The sequence below is a fragment of the Myxocyprinus asiaticus genome, chromosome 38 (assembly GCF_019703515.2).
Source record: "Myxocyprinus asiaticus isolate MX2 ecotype Aquarium Trade chromosome 38, UBuf_Myxa_2, whole genome shotgun sequence".
Classification (NCBI taxonomy): Eukaryota; Metazoa; Chordata; class Actinopteri; order Cypriniformes; family Catostomidae; genus Myxocyprinus; species Myxocyprinus asiaticus.
In genome coordinates this window covers 30,706,053-30,725,733 of record NC_059381.1, presented here as the reverse complement: position 1 = coordinate 30,725,733, position 19,681 = coordinate 30,706,053, and the positions used below count along the sequence as shown (strand labels likewise).

Here is a 19,681-nt window from a genome sequence, read left to right as displayed (position 1 = left end):
AGCTAAATCGAGGAAGAAGGCGAGTAAAAAGAATTCCAGGGCTATATTGGACCTACTAGCTGGAGGCACTGGCACTGAAGCTTCTTACATAAATACACATTAAAATACACCTCCAGGCTGGAGAATAATAAGGCCACCTCCATGTCACCTTCCTCAGTACAGTCCTCTTTACATAACCACAAAAAATCACAGGTACCTACAAGAGGATACCAACAGGTAGAGTTGACACCCCATGAATATGCAGTCTCCTATAAGTCTTTAGTAAGAAAAGGGGCTTCCATCTTCTCTTTCATGACTTTAGCATTTATTTTCTGCAGAAAAGGTTTGGTTCTTTGTGTGTGCGCTAAAAGAAAATAGTAGAGACTGACAGCTACCACAGCATCTTTCATCATAGTCTGCCTGGATGGTGACAGTCCACCAATTCCCCAAGGTCCAGCTGTCCCCAGACCCCTGCTGTCAATGTGAGACCAGACCAGTACCAAAAGACTGGCCATCGACCCCAAGACCAACAGAGCAAGCAAGTGGATCATACCCCTTTGGAACCTTCTGTCAATCTGGGAAGTTAAAATCTAAAGTGACACTCTCCTCCCAGACACTTCCCTATAAAGGGATCGGGAGGCAGAGAGTATGGAAATTAATCGCACATTGATGAAGAGCCATCTGAGCGTACTTTATTCAGCCTTTTGAAGTACTGAGCGATGCCTCAAAAGCACGATTTCAAAACAGCCTTGTGAAATACGCCAGCGATATGTACACAGAGAAAAGAAAAAACAGCAGGAGGAATGTTTACCACTTACCAGCCTAATGAAATTACAAGTGCACAGGCTCACACACACGAGCGCCTTGCGATGGGAAATTATACGCGGCCATTACGTTGGGAGGGGTGGGGACGTGACTGAATCTGTCCATTGAGCATAAGGGTGGTTGGGTTTCCTGGCCAACAGCATCCATTTCATTTTAATGGCATTGCTAATGCAATCGCACTGGGTCGGGCGCTAGGTGGGTGCGCTGTGGTGATTTTGCAGCCTTGGGGGGGGGGGGCACACAGCAGCCCATTCATGGATACACAGACTCTAAGGTCAGGTAAAGGGAGGGGCGCTCTGCCAGTGAGACTTTAATGACCATTGGAGTGAGAGAAGCTCTTTGCACTGGCACCAATACCAAACCACAGATTCATTAGCAAGTAGATGCAATAGATGTCCTCTACTTGACTGCTTGTGCATACAAGAGGTTACTGTGAAGGTACCATGGTACAGTGATGGTATCAGATGGTAATACAATTGTTCCCTGACATGTGATTTGGCCCTGAATGGTTACTAAAGTCATATTCCATGATATTTACATTTACACTATCATATCAGTCTGCAGTCTCTTTCTTCTCACATGATAAAATAATAACAACCCAAATCAATATTTCATGTCCATTTATTTATCTATTTGGTAAGTAGCTTTGCAATAAGTGGATATCCTCTACTTATGATGAACTATGACAAAAAAGTAGTTTTGAATGCAGAGAAAAAGCCAAACCTGACTTTCCGCAAACATATACATACCACCCTTTCCACCCTCCCTGTTCTAGTGGGATAATTGCCCAAATTCATTCTGGAGGGCTGGTTACACAGGGACACATCTGTGTGTAACATATCCTGGGGCAAGGCCATTTTTCCCTAATGCTACTACAATTCCGGTCCTTAAAGCTGCAAGAGTCTTGGTTCAGGAGTAGTGTGTGCCTGCCGCCCCTTTAAACATCGCCTGAGGGCACTCGGTCATGGCCCACCACAGAGCAACACAGGGTGCAAATGTGAAGGTAGTGGGTTCAGTTTGTGTCCTGAGACACATTTTATGGTAGTTCATTTATGAACAAATCATTCAAAGTTGTTTTATCTCGTTTTGATAGTGATGTATTTGTTTTAGATGCAACAAACAATGCACATACTTTATGTGTACTGTTGAATTGATATCTCAATATTTTTCAGCTTTCTGACAATATGTGATATAGCCAGGTTTGGGATGGTTACTTTTAAAATGTATTCCACTACAGATTACGGAATGCATGTTTTAAAATGTAATTTGTAACGTATTCCGGTAGATCAGTAGGTCAGTAACATAATCGATTACTTCTTCAGCACTTGCAGGTTTTTCCACTTGTTTTGACTATAAAAACGTTAATAAGTGGAAAAAGATCTGTACAGTAAAATAGAAAAATACACTTATACTAAAAAAAAAAGCTAAACATCTTTTTTGCTTATAAAACATGGTGAATTTATGTAGTTTTAAGGATTTTTAGATAGTTTTACAGGAAAACAATACAAAACTTCTCATCAAAAATAATATTTTTGCAGTCTACATCTTTGCCCTAATTTAATGATGGATGATTTTAATCTTCTAATGTGGATTTTCTTAATAGAAAAAATATATAATTGTGCCTGATAAAAGGTGAATGTAAAAAGGAATAAAAAATAGCATTTTAGCTTAGCATAAAGCTAAGTGTTTACATATCAATTTTCACAAGGTTAACTACAGTATTTCTGCTGCTCGAAACTTACATCAAAACCCCACAGAGTGTACACAACAAAATCATCTTCTGATCGTATAACATCATATCCACCTTTTCACTCATAACAGAGTGAAAGTGCCCTCTGTCAGCTCATATGAGTGTAAAACATCATAAGAAAGTGTTTCATGGCTGTTCAAACACTTATCGGATCATATCATTTATATGGATGTATTCCAACAAAGCAGACTAAAATTTTAATGAAACAAATGACAAAATAATGCAAAGTAATCTTGTCAGTAATCAAAATACATTTTGAATGTAACTGTATTCTGATTACCAATGATTTAATCTGTAACTGTAGTGGAATACAGTTACTAATATTTTGTATTTTAAATTTTTGTATTCCGTTACTCCCCAACCCTGGATATATCCTGTATCTCGATATTAAAGTATTTGTTTTGAAATGGCTTAATTCAACCATTGTTGCTACCACTGTAGCCATAAATTTCAAATGTTTAACATAAGAACTATAATACAGTAAATATCTAGTTAAAAAACACACTAGACATGTTCTCCACACTGTTTTTTTTTTATTTATTTATTTTTTTTTTTTATGGAATATATGGGGGATTCTCACAAAACCTCACAACGAAATGTCTTGGTCATATTTAGCTGCAAATCAAAATAAAATAAAATAATATTTTACATAAAGAAAATAAAGCCTACATTTAGGACCATTCGATTATTTTCACTGTGACATTATTGTCCAGACACTTAAGCACATTTTACCCTCCAGTTTTCATTACTGTAACGCTTCTGGATGTAGTACTTTTACTATTCCCATTCTCATTACCATAGCAGTATTTATTTATTTTTTTACCGTATTATTGTCACATTCTGTCTCCCTCATGTTTTCCTAAGGACTCTTATTTTGAAGTTTTCCCCTGGACTACATCTCCCAGAATCCACTGCCCTCATTAATTCCATCTGTTTCCAATCCTCCTCACCTGTCCTCCATTCCATCATCAGTCATTGTTTGTATAAATACCCTCCTGTTTTGTTCATTCCTTTGTCAGTCCTTAAAGTGTTACTTTGTAAGATTGATAGTGTTACGTTGTGTTTATGATGTTTAGCTTTATAGTTTGTTCCACTCCAGCGGAACTTTTATTATTAAAAGTCCTAAAAGTATCTTCTCCTCTCTATGACACCAGTGTTACAATTATATAAAAAAGATAGTAATAGTTCCATCATTATTCAAATCAGAAATCATACTGACCATGTTTTTTTGCATTGCAGTAATGAGAATTGGGGGTAAAATGTGCATGACTGCCATGAAAATGTCACAATGTTAAAAATAGTAATGGCCCTAAAAAGGCTTCATTTTCTATATGCAAAATATAATTTTGTGTCTGTTTCCTTTGATTTTGGAGTAAAATAGGACCAGGACACTTTCTCACCAAGACAAGGAAGAATGATATTTTTTTGGTTTTTTTTTCTCCCCAATTTGGTATGCTCAATTCCCAATGTGCTCTAAGTCCTCGTGGTGGCGTAGTGACTCGCCTCAATCCGGGTGGTGGAGGACGAATCTCAGTTGCCTCTGAGTCTGAGACCATCAATCCGAGCATCATGTGGCTTGTTACCGCGGAGACCTAGTGTGTGTGGAGGCTCATGCTATTCTCCACGGCATCCACGCACAACTCACCACGTGCCCCACCGAGAGCGTGAACCACATTATAGCGACTACGAGGAGGTTAACCCAACGTGACTACCCTCCCTAGCAACCGGGCCAATTGTTTGCTTAGGAAGCCTGACTGGAGTCACTCAGCACTCCAGTTGTGGTAGTCAGCATCTTTACTTGCTGAGCTACCCAGGCCCCAATTATATTTATTATTTGAGTTTATGTGTACCAGTATAACAATACATGGTAATGAATAGCAATATTTACCAACATATATTTGAGCTAAAACATTTTAATTATGATATTTAATATTTTAATTATGAAACATGCTACATGAAGACTTCTGTGAACATGTTTATGTGATGAGGCAAATAAATCAATCAGTTGTTTTGAGCCTGTTCATTGCAATAGACAGCTTGAACTGAATTACAGATATGAATTGAAGTTACCAACTCTGGTGCAATATTTGCTTAAGTTTAAATGAGAGACACTATTAAAACATCTCTGTCTTAATGTTCTCATAAATATAAGTCATGAGACAGAGAGGGATAATGAAACTTGTCTAATCACATAGTCTCCAGGAAACTTCTTTGCCAAATAAAATGTGTATTAAAATTACTGTGATATTCACAATGCTGCTTCATTTTATGTCGCCAGCAAAATCATCACGTATATAACATATATTTCCCAGTCCAAATTACAAGTTAGTGCCATGTTATTGTTTGTGGAGTAGAAATGTCAGGAGAAAGATTTCTATTGTGGGTATACACTTGGGTGGAATCTGGGTGCCTATCATGAATTAGCATTGAATGTAAATGTTGAGCTTTCTAATGATGGAAGGTGCAAAAAAGGGATTCAAAATAGGATAAATGAATAAAACATCCTCAGTTCTCTTTCTCACTTTCTCCCTCCCTCTCTCTCTCTCTCTCTCTCTCTCTCTCTCTCACACACACACACACAAAGTCAATGGCATGAATAATTCACACACTCTCTCTCTCTCTCTCTCTCAGAGCCACGGGTGACCTTTCCCCACAGGAAGTGGAATCGAAACACAACAATGGGCCACCAGCACAGGGGGATCCCGGCTAAAGGGACATTCAAAACACAGCAGGGATACATAGAGCTCGTGGATCCCATACATTATACATTCATAAATTATTCAGTTACAGTCCCTAAAATTCACATTGAATAAATACAGCACCCACATGCTGGAGGGGGAAGACTAATAGAGAGGCTTCCATCCACATCGGCCCCGGCATCACAGAAGGGTCCTAAATTACTCCAATGATTCATGGAATAGTGTTTTTAGACTGTATAAACATTTTAACAATAAGTAGATGGTTTACTTAGCATAGTTCTACAATGCAAAACAAACAAGCCTAGCTAAACTCGACTTAGGGAATTAAACAGAATTCATGCATGTCAGAATCAAAATATGCAGCCCTATTAAATGTAACTGCTTTATATATATATTATTAAACATACACTGAAAATAAAATGTTTAAAAATGTACTTCATGCAGCAACATCTACATAAACTGGTTTGATTTGAGTTAAAAAAAAAATGTAACTTTTCTGAATCAGCCTGACTACTGAACATTAGGTTAAACCAAAAAAATTAAATTAAAAAAAATGTAAGGGGTAGATTAGAAATAGTTCCAATTGCAGGTTACCACTTTTTCATATTATATAGGCCTAATATTATGTATTAAATTTATTATTTATAATACAGTATGTGTATTTTACATAGTATACAAATTTGCAGTATGAAACCTGATCAATCTGATGATTTCTACCTGATCTATCCCTTGAAATCAGTTTTGTTGGTGTAACCTAATGTATTCAGGTTAATTCAGTGTTATTAAATAATATATTTGACTTGAATAAAACCAGTTAATTTAGATGTTACCACATGAAGCACATTCTTTAGGTCAAAACTGGTTTAAAAATGCAAAATAACTGTTTATTTCAAAGATGATAACTGGACGTCACTCGTTCAATAAAACATGCAACGTAGTAAAGTCATGTGATAACAACATAGCATACTACTTGTTTGATGCATACTGTTTCACATAATATATTTTTTTTAAAATAGTGGGCAGAATAGAGATGATTCAATAATGCCAGAAAATGTTTGCGAAGTAAATAAATACAAATATAAAATATATTCTAACATTACAGGGAATAATGTCCACCTACATAAAAAAAAAAAATCTAATTAAGATATGATTTTTAAAAAGGCATGTTGACAACAAGCAATATTTCTTTCACTCTTTCTCTTATGCACATGCATAGAGTAACACACAGCAGGAAGTGACATCAAAGCCCTAGGAGTTGTCCATCCAATTCAGAGCTCAGGTCAAAAACGAATTCAACAGGAAACACTGATCATCAGCTCCAGTGTTCGCACACACAAACACACACCTTACCATGGTAAAAACACACATAATCATTTCCAGATTAACATGAGCAAAAATTCTGCAATGAAATGAATCCTTGAAAATAAATTCAAAACATCCATCTCTCATGGAAAAGCTGGGATTTGCTGTCACTTGAAGATTTCCAAATAAGATGAACTAGTTGACTGTGACAATGCACACACACACACACACACACACACACACCAAATTTCAAACAAAAAACATTAAAATTGTCAGAACTATGATGCAGCAGTTAGCATACAGTATGTGTTCCTGATGTGCATTGAGTTCTCTTATGGGGACCCGGGTTCGAATCAAGCATGCAAAATTTTTCCTATCCCATTCCTGTCACTCTATATTATTTAAAAATAATAATAATCTGCATCAATTATGAAACAAAGTTGTCCTTACGTAACTTAGTAAAGCTGTGCCAAAGAATGCTTAAGGCTGATAGGGTGTTGTGAATAGTTGCCAGGGTGTTGCTGTGCAGTTGATAAGATGTTCTGAGTGGTTGTTAGTACGTTAGTATATGACTGCTAGGGTGTTCTTGGTGGTTGCTATTGCATTGCAATGGTGGTTGCTAGTGTGTTTTGGGGGTTGCTTAAAAGAGTCCACCTCCAAGTCAGCTATAGAACTCCAATGTAAAGGTCTGAATGAGAAACAGTGGACACCAGTGTGAACCCTCCCAAGTCTGTTCTTCTAACTAAGATGCTAATAGGAAAGCTAAAGGGACTGAATGACAGTTGAAATTAGAGGCCATGATTGACATCTCACACAAACACACATCCAGTCCTCTTCGTGAAGTTTAAAGCAGTGAGGGGAAAGGAATTCAACCACATTCTGACAGGACACACACCATCAGCTCTGCCACGGTTCAACCCCACCCCTTGTGAGCCATACACTGTAAACCTTAATAAGTTAACAAAACTCAAACAATTTGAGGCAATCAGTTACATACATTTTTTTAAGTTAATAGAAATTTCAGATTTTGATTTTGTACTACACATGCATGTTAATGGCTCATAAGTTGAAATATTGAGTAAGCTAACACAGAACTTTGAAGGTTCAAAAAGCACAGAATGGCAGCATAAAAGTAATCCACACAACTCCAGTAGTTAAATCCATGTCTTCAGGAGTGAGGTCAGTTTCTCAACCACACCTATTATATCACTTCTGAAGATATGGATTTAACCACTGGAGTCTTATGGATTACATTTATGCTGCCTTTATGCACTTTTTGGACCTTCAAAGTTCTGGCCACTTTTCACTTGCATTGTATGGACCTACAGTGCTGAGATATAAAAAAAAAATAAAAAAAACTGTTTGTGTTCTGCTGAAGAAAGAAAGTCATAATCATCTGAGATGGCATGAGGGTGAGTAAATGATGAGAGAATTTTCATTTTTGGTTGAACTATCCCTTTTATGTTCCAAATTCTTACTTTGCTTGGCAACTATAAACAGCCTGCAGTTAGAATAATAAACTATGTTTTATATAAAAGGCATAAAAAGAGGGGGTGGAAGTGATATTTTAACACCACAGTATTAAAAAAAGAGATGCTAAACTTGACTGAGAATTCAAAATGTGCAAAAAGGAAAAGAAAATGGAACGAAGCAATAGCAAGAAGGAAGAAAAACAGGCCATGATAGAAAGAATGTGAGGTAATATTTCATTGAAAAAAGAAAGAGGGAGAGCGAAAGAGAGATGGACATGCTCGCACGCAGATAAATGCGTACGCCTCTTTTGGGGTCAACCAGGCGCATGATAGGATTGTCAGCAGTGTCGACAAGTCGTTAAGCGTATATTAACTTTGAGAGGTGTAGAGGCAATGCTGTTATTATCTTCTTTCCTGGCTGGGATTAAATGGGCCACACGCAGCCTGTCACAAAGACCTGCCACTGAGAATGTACGAGGAACCTCGCGGCGCTACACTGACAACTGAGCGCTACGGATTTCCCCCCTCCGCCATTCACCCCTTTCTGATTCCTGTCAATCTTTCTCACACTAGCCACTCAGACTGTGTTTTTGTATTTCTTCTTGCTTCAAAAGGCCAATCTGGACAGGATTAACCTAACAATGGTCGCCTTAGCCTAATTTGAGACAATCGTATACTGGGCAATGGATACCGCTAATTAAACTATTAATGTCACAGTGTTATCCTGCCATGTGGTCCAAATAGAACTCTTATCGAGTGGTCCCAAACAGCATTTTGACATTTAAGATATACTTAAAAAGGTATGAATGTCATTTGCAATAACCAAAATATCAAACCCAGTGGCACCATGCTTGAGATTTTCTCTGAATAAACTTTCCTTCTCTGAAACATTTTTGTAATGACATTTAACCAACTGGTCTCAATGGTGGATGTATAAAGTCAGTTTGTCTTTACACAAGTTCACGCAGGTGTCCCAGCAGAGTAACTTCTTTTTGTGAAATGTTTTTCTAGAAAAGTGTGCTTGTGCTATCTTTCTTTAATATAAATACCTGTATCTATTGCAGTGACATTCATACATTTTAAAGTGTGGCTTAAGTGTCCAAATACATGATGTACATCAAAATTCATATTTATGGGGGGGCCTGGGTAGCTCAGCGAGTATTGATGCTGACTACCACCCCTGGTTCGAATCCAGGGTGTGCTGAGTGACTCCAGCCAGGTCTCCTAAGCAACCAAATTGGCCAAGTTGCTAGGGAGGGTAGAGTCACATGGGGTTACCTCCTCGTGGTCACGATTAGTGGTTCTCGCTCTCAATGCGGTGCATGGTAAGTTGTGCGTAGATCGTAGAGAGTAGCATGAGCCTCCACATGCTGTGAGTCTCCGTGGTGTCATGCACAGCGAGCCATGTGATAAGATGCATGGATTGACTGTCTCAGAAGCGGAGGCAACTGAGACTTGTCCTCCACCACCCGGATTGAGGTGAGTAACCGAGCCACCACAAGGACCTAGTAAGCAGTGAGAATTGGGCATTTCAAATTGGGGAGAAAAAGGGATTAAAAAAAAAAAAAAATCATATTTCTTTTGTAAGTATCTGTCATAAACATGCCCAGCAATTTGAGATACTGCTTTTCTTAAAGATCAATTTTGCCTGCATGCTGTGAAGTTTTAGCTAAAAACTACACTTTTTCAGCAGGCCATTAAATGTAAAATTCAAGGGCATGGTGGCCCATTTCCCCCATCAGCTCTGTGAATGTTGTTTTGGTTAGAGAACAGAGATCCAGATGTTGAGCTCTAAGCGATGAGAGTCAGGCCGGCCAAGAAGCGCTGAGAACTGAGTCTAGGGGGTACAGGAAGTCCCACGGTATCCACAGGAACTCTCACATTCCATTCTTTGCCGGCCCACTGACAGCTTTTGACATCTCCCAGCGTGGGCTCACAGCGTCACCGCAAGAGCCCTCGTGATCCCAGAGAAGATAGTGGACTACTTCCTTCAAAAGATGCAACTAAAACACAGCAGCTTTTATTGTGAAATGATCTTGCTGTGTTTGCTCAAGATGCCTAAAACAGCTGGGGAGCATCCAATGCAACCAGGATACATAAGCTAATATTCTCTTAAAGGAATAGTAAGATGATACAAGTTGAAATCAAGTGCAGCTGTATGGACAACATCAGTGGCATGCTGTCTATGACCACAGAAATATATTTTTGACAAATAAACAAAAAATAACAAAACCATTGCCCCATAGACTTACATTGAGATTCAGTCCTCTAAAAGGAATATTCCAGATTAAACATGTATTTAACACAGAATATTCCTTTAAAGGTACTGGTGGTAGTGTGTTAAAGTAACATATTATAAGAAACCAAGAAACTATTGCCAGTTATGCACCTTCAGTGGAAGTCTATGGGGCAAGCAAACAACCGATGCCCCATAGACTACCATTAAGAGTCAGTCATTAGAAAGGAATATACCAGGGTAAACTAGTATTTACAAAACCCAGAATATCCCTTCAAAAGTACTGATGATAGAGTGTTGAAGTAACTTGTTGAAAAAATTATTGAAAGTTATGCACTTTGAATGGAAGTCTATGGGGCAAGCATACAGCTGTTGCCTCATAGACTTCCGTTAAGAGTCAGTAGTCTACTTTTAAGGTAATTAATACTATTTTAAAAGTATTGCTGGCTGTGTGTTAAAATAACATTTAAAATAAACAAAACAAATAAAGGGTTAACAGTGCACATAGAATGAAAGTATATGGGGCAAGCAAATGTTGCCCATAGACTTCCATTGAGAGTCTGTAAAAACAAGTAAATGTAGTAAAAGTAAATTAACCTGGAATATTCCTTTAAAAGTAGTGATGGTAGTGTGTTCAAGTGACTTAAAGCAGCTTTCTAAAGTAGTTTGTTGCAGAAAACGTAACATATTTGAAAGTCTAAAGACATTCTCACTAGTATAAACACACCCATTCTCAAACACATACACCCGTTCTCAAACCCCTCCTTTGCCAGAGGATCTAACATCACAAACATAATAGGCCACTTGTAAGTGGAGATGTTTAAAACGGGCCGACAGGAAAAGAGTTTGCCACCAATTGATATGCTGCCATCCTCTTAAAGACAGCATTATCTCTTCCTGTAAAACAAATACACAAATACTCAATCGCTAAAGCTAGGTTTAGGGACATGGCTATTTATCCAAGGCTTTTTTGGTATCCTAAACATAAACAGAAGTGAGAAGGGAGGGTCTGAAATAAAATGAGATGTGAACAATAGACATTCGGTGCTGCAGGGGTTGAGGACTTGAGGAAGGTGGGGGTGAAGGCCCTGAACTGAAAGTGATTAAACCGGGAGGAAGAAAGGAGAAAGTGAGGAGGCGTCTATTTGATGTCAGTGTGCCTTTGTGTCCATGTCAATGAGAGGGGATTAAAGTATTGGAAATAATCTTACAGAGCTGATGAAAGGTCAATGTCAGAGAGGGAGAGGCCAGGAAGAACATATGGCCAAGCCGAGGAGTTGCTAATGTCATACAGCAGGTTAGAGATGCTAACACACATACACAGAGAGAGAGAGAGAGAGAGAGAGAGAGAGAGCGTGAGAGAGAGAGAGAGAGAGAGAGAGAGAGAGAGAGAGAGAGAGAGAGAGAGAGAGAGAGAGAGAGGTCAGTTTATATAAAACAAAGATATCCAGACAAATGAATAAGTATGTAGAGAATTGGTTTAAACGTGGCGTAAATCGAAGCTTCCTCTAGTGTTCATTAAAAATGAACGGTTTTGATTTGCGGTGTTTCCCGGATACTGTCTGTGTTGATAAACTGAAACAACTTTCAATGACCTGCAGCAATACGGCACACAATTTCATCGACTCGTTCAATATATTGTTTACAATATAAATCTTTCTGGCAATATGGATTAACCAAAACAACTAACAACCTGCAGTTAAACGCCACATGGTTTTGTCTATTCATTCAAAGATATCCTGGAAACACTTTATATTAATGTTTCCTTTGTTAAGGATTTATAAAGAGGTTTCTTAATGATTAATAAGGCATTTACAAATGCATTATAAATCATTTTATGCAGTTATAGCAACATGCCTAAAAAGGGCAACTTTTATTCAATACTTGCCAAATAGTGTACATTTTAAGTTTAACATATTATATATGCTTAATAAATACACCTATTTATACTTATATTAAAAAAAATATAACATGCCCTAATTCATGATTAATTTCAAGACTGCAGCAAAAATAGACTAATATAGTGAGATTAAAAATAGGGATTATGCAATTTTACTAGAGTCTGCTTTGTGTTTATTCATTACTGTAATGTCTTGACTCACTTGTGTTGTCACTTTCCTTGTTACGTTGATGTAAAAAGAATGGTTTAAACTAGTCCTAGATACCTAAAGTCCTCTGCAAAAACCCTTTTAGGTCTTTGTGCTCATTCACAGCATATATTATATAATAAAGCCTGATGAGCATTAAACCATGTAGAACTTTATGTACAGGTTTCCGTTGTTGGCAACTCCTTAATAAATGCTTCATAGGTGTCCACTTTACATTTATAAACATTTTCATAAGTTACTAATGGTTAATAAGTGTTATTAAGCATTTATAACATTTGAGGTGAAATGGCTCAGTATTTGGAAGGTATTGCATGAAAGTCACCTTTCTATGCGTGTTGTTATAACCACATATAAATTATTTATAAAGCATTTGTAAATAAATTATTAAAGGAAACATTATTGTAAAGTGTTACCAAAATTGTTAGATAAAGGGAAAGGGTACATATAGTTTGTTTACAAATGTTAAGAATATAAACCTTATTGTCTGTGTGAATAAACCAAAACAACCAACAAACGACCTCCACCATACAGTTTTGTCGATACGTTCAAATATATTCTTAGATGAAAGGCAAGGGTAGATATTGTTTTCTTACACATGTTGTTTACAATTTAAATCTTAGTAAATATGAAATTTGTTATTTGTTAATAAGGGTTCATTAGTGTTTTTAACACAGATTTGGATTAGCCGTGTTCTTTGTGTATCTAATTATTGCATCACTCTCAATGCAAAACCAGGAGAATTAGCCATAGCCAGACTAATTACTGGTGTGAAATCAAATTGGCTTGTTGAAAGAAGTGTGCGCTAATGAGCCCTTATTAACCAAAAGAAATAACTCAGAGGAAGAAGGCAGAACCCGTTTTTATTTTTCTTTAGGTTGCGTGTTTAGGGAAAATAATAAGTCATAATCGAGTCAGTGTCATTGAGCTTGTGAGAAAATGTCTAGATGCCAGGAATACATACCAAAATGAGGTTATTTTCTCTTTTTTTCCCCACCTCTCTATGTTTTTGTTCTTTCCTCCATGACCCATTTCTCTGGGCTCCAGAAACATGTAACGGGACATCAGGAGTGACACAATCAGATCAGATCACAACATCTAAACACTCTCACCTTTATGACACACACTTAATGGCGTGCAAAAAAAAAAAAAAAAAAAAACAATTCTATACGCAAAGAAATAATATGTGGGAGGATTATTAAGTAGTGGTGGAAATTATAGCTTCTGCATTATTCTGCAAATTTTCATTATAAGAATTTTTATTCTGATTATAACTTCCTAATAGTTGTATAATGTATATGCAGAACAAACCATTAGAGATACAAATAAGTGTTATGTGGTATACAAAATATGCCTCATTAATTTTGGCAACATGACTACATTTCTCCTTTTGTGTTCAGCAGACAAAAAAAAAGTCATATGAGTTTGGAAAAAAACAAAACACAATTTTGGATAAATGATTCCATTATGGTAAGATCTGGTATTTTTTCCAAGTATTAGGCTGCTTTGATTATAATATTAGTCTTGAAGACTTGCACATGGGACCAATGCACATGGGTCTCTCAAACAGGTTCATATTGAGTCTGCTTGCTCAGTGAGGTTTAAAGGTGTGCATGTATAGGAGAGTGTAAACCACATCTGGCCCTCAGGAGTTCTGACCCGTTGTGGTCAAGTGAACCAACTATGTAGACTGCCCATGAACACGTGAGTCAGGTATATAGGAAAGCAGTCTGTTGTGTCCGACTGCGGTCGGCTGAGCAGCTACAGTCGCACCTGAGCCCATTCTGCTAGAACGGGTCAATAACTGAAACTGAACAGCCATAACTGTCCAACTCTTTACTGACTGCTGTCTAAACCTCAAGCAAACAAGCAGAGCAAAGGAGTCAAGACCTGCAAAATGACATAAGATATTAAGTCCTGTATTCAGACATATCAAACAAAATTTTGTCAGGAAAGTGAGGTAAGAAAAATACAAATTCCCTTTCAATTAAGTTAATTTTTCTAATATATATATATATATATATATACATACATATTACATACAACAGTTAGTTCCAGTCCTCAAATCTGATTGGACGAGAGATGTTCCATGAGTACTGATGACTCAGTACATCAGCACTGGGATGCTTCACTGTGTGTATTACTCCACTTGTGTTCATGCGGTTCTAAACTAAAGTGTAAGAGCAGTGCAGATGTGTAAGAGCCATCTGTCTATTTACATTTATTTTTGTGACATTACAGATTTTAGCCAGCAGGTGGCAGCAAAAGACCATTTTTGTGTGTAATATGAGCCAGTTCAGGTGAGGTGAAGCCAGTCAGTCAGTCAGTGTTTTCATTCATCAGCACTATGTGATTGCTTGGATTACTACTACACTACTAAAGCTAAGAAATAGCTTTAAACGGCTTTAAACTAACAACTTCAACGTTAAGGCTCATCACAGCTGAGAGACACAACAGACTGATTAATTACACAACTCAAGGTGCTTACCTCTTACCAGAATTTCCACATTGGAGAGAAAATACTGTTCAAATTGACAGAGGACATTGCGGTTTCTATAGTGAATGATTCTTGTGCACCGGCTACCGCGAAATAGGGAGGAATACACCAACTTGGACAGCTATTTTTAAACAGAAAAAATAGGATGCATTTGACCAAAATGACATTATCTTCAGAAAGCTGACTAACACACTACAGCATCTCTGCTTGGGAGTGGCAACAGGTGATCACACACATATCTCCATATCTCTCTCTCTCTCTCTCTCTCTCTCTCTCTCTCTCTCTCAAACACACACATGCACACACACACATCCTTGTTTCTACAATAGCTTGTTAGACACAGCCCAAGCTGTGATACTAGTTAAAAAGTGATTTTTTTTTAATTACTAACGGAGGCTTAGACACATCATTTGTTTTGAACCAGCAACAGCAGATTCTGACCCGTCACGTAAGAATGTAGTTCCATGCACAAACGCGTTTTTTATGACCGTACTCAGTTTTTCCAAATTCTTTAAAAATGTACTTGTTCATTGAACTGTTGTAAATAAGCAACATCACACTCGCAATCGTGCTATTGTCACGTGAATTTGCTAATATATATATATATATATATATATATATATATATATATATATATATATATATATATATATATTCCATGTGGTATAAAGCAAATAATTTTTTCCCTTAGGAAATAGATTCCCATTGAGATGTACCCTTGATCTGTTGCCTTTTCCAATGTCATGGGCAGATTGTAAAAAAAAAAATAAAAAAATAAACGTCTTGGGGAAACTGGGAATCTGCAAATATTCCAGAAAAGGCTTTTTCAGCCAGACCAAATCAAATGTTCTTGCGTGCGGATTGTCTTCGGAGTGGCTGGGCAACTTTTGATATGTTCACCTTTAACCATTTTCATTAAGCATAGCGGTTTACAATGGGGAAAAGATTGTTTTGCTATATCTTGAGAACCGTAACCTGTCAAATTAAATGCTCTAAGACATCAGCCAATACCTTCCGCATTACAAAACGGCTCTGTACAACTCATAACTCTTCACAGCCAGGCTGTAGTTAACAAGCTAAATGCTAATAACAATGAAACACCTCATGGACTGCAAATTAAGTATTTAGCGTTTCTAAAAATAAAATAAGCTGTAATGCTAACATTATTACATCTACAATTACATCATTCAAAAAGGATACTTGGGTTTAATTTTGGATTTAAAGAGATGAACACTAGCTAAAAAGACAGAGTTGCCCTGAGGGATCGAGTGAGATGGCAAGAGCAGAGGAACGTGAGGGGGCCGGGAGGTCTTTGGCTTCTATTGTTTCACAGCCCATTATGCATATGGTTTTGATTAAGGCCAGCTAAGGGGACCAACAATACTGTCTTCTCTTACATCTGAGGGGACGAATTACCAATTTGAAGAGCATACCATGTAGATATTATCTAAATTGCTTACATATTTACTTTCAAACATCTTCTCTTGAACAATTACTCACAAAAAACTTTTAAAACAAATACTAAACCTTTGAATAGATTTTTAGGCTTGCAATTTACTCAAGCAACAACAGCGATCAATAGCACACAATAATATTAACTGTTTGTGCTGCATTAACTGCATCTGGCACCAACAATCATCCATACGATTATCTAATCAGCCAATCATGTGGCAGCAGTGCAGTACATAAGATTTGCAGATACGGGTCAGGAGCTTCAGCTTCACATCAACCATCAGAATGGGGAAAAAAATGGAAACGCTTTGTTGATGAGAGAGGTCAACAGAGAATGGCCAGACTGGTTCGAACTGACAAAGTCTACGGTAACTCAGATAACTGCTCTGTACAATTTTGGTGAGAAGAATATCATCTCAGAATGCTATTCTGAGATGCAGGTTGGCACTGTTTTGGTGGTACAAGGGGTACCTACACAATATTAGGCAGGTGGTTTTAATGTTGTGGCTGATCGATGTATACACTGCAGGCTGTGAAGGCCTTAGGACTCCAGCATGTCCTGAGAACTACTTCAAAAGCAACGTCAACCACACCCTCAAATGGTGTATGATGATAACAATGAAACAGAGTATCAAACACATTCAGGAACAAACACAGACACACAAACCATGTAAGGAAGTGTTAATGAGGGAGAGATTTCCTACCTGTCGATGATGACAGGATCAGAGGGCGTCTCGTTACGGTTCCCGCAACTCTTTTTGTCACAACAACGACTGAAGGGAAGCAAGGCCAGGGGAAAAGCAGAGAGAAAAAATCTGTTAAAAACAACCTGATCACATGAAAATTATGTGACTTTGGCAACATTTTCTCATAATTATATTACATGGTTCCTTACACATATTGCTGCATTTCTGAGGTGAAAAAAGTGAGTTAAATTTTCTCCCAAACAGGTGAGAATTTTAAGGTTGATGATCTACCCTAAATCATAAACCTAAATCTAACCGGTAGTGTTGCAAATGTGACATGAAATACACAATTGCCATCATGTCATTTTGTATTTTTTCTATGATACCTTCAGTGTCGACTCACGTGTTCTTCAGCACCCGTACTCCAGTTGAGCTACTGTGCAGCTTGATCGTACTTGATTAAGCTTGTAAATGTATTTGGTTATGTAATGCGAATGTAAACAGTTTATTGCCTAACAAGTCATATGATATAGTAAAACTTTTAAGATGTCATAAGATGGGAGGAACAGGGTGAAAATTAAGTGTTTATGAACTGATAATTTGCCATTTTGTGTGTGATTTATGTGAAAGTGAATAAAAGTCATTGTTGTTGTAGCATCTCTAGTGTTCATTTTACCAGGAAACTTGATACATACAACAAGCCACATAAAAATCATTTTGCAAAAATTTAGTTATTGTAACATGATTCTATGAGGCCATGGGTGCGTTTCCCGTACTACTACATACTCACTGCTTAACCACCATAGCATGATGCATCATTGGAGAAATTAACTAGCTAGTCACGACTGTTTCCCGAAACCGTAGTAACTACGTCGCCCATCCACTGTTCGAACCATGTGGGTTCAACAATATAGAGCTGTTGTTAGTGATGTTACACAGGGGGAGGATTAATAGCTTCTGTGGATATTAAATTATAATATCTCTTTTTACAGGTACTCCAGAAAGCTGTTTAATGCAGGAAAGCTGCTGAAGACATGAAAGCTGCTTGTACAATGTTAATGCAACAGATACATTGCGCTACTATAGTGGGGTTTCCCTTTACAGACTTTGGGATTCCCCCTGCACATTTGAGCATATACGCATATGCGCACTCTTCAAAAACCTATCAGAACGGCACTAATGTGCTAACATGGACACATATACAGTGTTGTCCAACAGAAGCCGTGTGTGTTTAAGTGTTTCACTTAACAGCCTTTAATCGGCTCCATTCGCGTTTTCATGATGTTTCAGAATGCTGCATTCCGCAAAACAGTGAATAAGAATAAGAATGTAAACATGGTAAAAGTCTTGACAGAATGAAAGATATAGAAGCATCTGCAAAGTCAAATGATGCCCACACAACAAACTAACAAGGAACTATGCTTCTAATCACAGGTTGTTTGCTGTTTGCGAATGTTCTTTGGAACTACGGTTTTGGGAAACACTAAATCGTTGAACTATGTTGGTAACGCTGAAACTTGCGACCATAGTTGGCTAACAATGGTTTTGGGAAACGCACTCCAGATTGGTAAAAAAAAAAAAGGAGGCATTTGCTTTCATTGTATGGATAAAAACATACAATGAAAGTGAATGGTGACTGAGGCTAACATTCTGCCAAACATCTCCTCTTGAGTTCCATGGAAGAAAGGAAGTCATGCTGGCTTGGAACAACATGAAGGTGAGTAAATGATTACGTAAATTTCCTCTTTGGGTGTACTTTCCTTTTAAGGTGTGAGGGGCTTCAGCAGTGGTTTGGAGATGCCACCGGCATCACATTTCTACCACACAGATGGCAGAAGGACACTGAATAAGGGCTGGGGACAAAACTGTCACATGAAACCCTTGGCATTGTCCTTCCCCCTTCAGTTTCTCTTCATCCCACAACTCCCTCTGTTTCCACCCTCATGTTAAACTCTGTCTCTTATTACCTCATTCACAGCCCCCTGTTTTCTCAAATGACATTTTAGACATATCATTAGACTTTATCATTCATTCATTGACTACAAGCATTGACAAGATGGTATCTTGAGACTGCTTATTTATAAGGAATCGTGTGGGATGCTACTTATATATTACACCTTATATTCTTCAGGTATGCATGATAAATGTCTTTCTTTAGAAGCCAACATGTTTGCCCCTCCTTCTGAAAGGCTTCCTCAACTAGGTCAGTGTCCTCCCAAAGGACTGGAACAAGGGAGAGCATTGGATATGTGTGTGTGTTTGTGTATCTATGTGTATGTGTATTTGTACAGTGCAGGAACAAGATTTGTAAGACCCTAACGATCAAATCTGGTAGCACCCATGGGAGACAGGGTTTAGCTCTAGTCTTTCCTGAAACATAGAACATTGAGCATTGAAATACACACACTCAAACAATTACCATTAAAACATACACAGTACTTTTTTTATGTTTTTGAAGAAAATTTGTGTTTGCCAGAGAGTTTCTGCTAAAATGGGTATTAACATTTCCATGGAAGAAAAAAGTCAAATTGGTTTGGAACCAAATGAATTTGAGTAAATGATGATAGAATTGAAATTTTTGGGTGAACTATCCCATTAGGGTTAGGAGTTTGTAAGCACAATAGTAATAGTGATGTTTGCCTTAGCAACCACCACTAATTTTTACATGCCTGTATCAG

General features: G+C 37.6%; 1 protein-coding gene across 4 annotated transcripts in view; it reads right to left on the bottom strand.

Moving 5' to 3' along the window:
* The window catches only part of ebf1b (EBF transcription factor 1b), a 177,768-nt gene that overhangs the window by 138,362 nt on the left and 19,725 nt on the right, over positions 1-19,681 (bottom strand). For all 4 annotated transcript variants that reach the window (XM_051677466.1, XM_051677468.1, XM_051677467.1 and 1 more), the window contains exon 6: positions 17,022-17,090. In XM_051677466.1, coding sequence (XP_051533426.1) covers positions 17,022-17,090 — 69 coding nt within the window. The remainder of the gene's footprint in view (positions 1-17,021; positions 17,091-19,681) is intronic.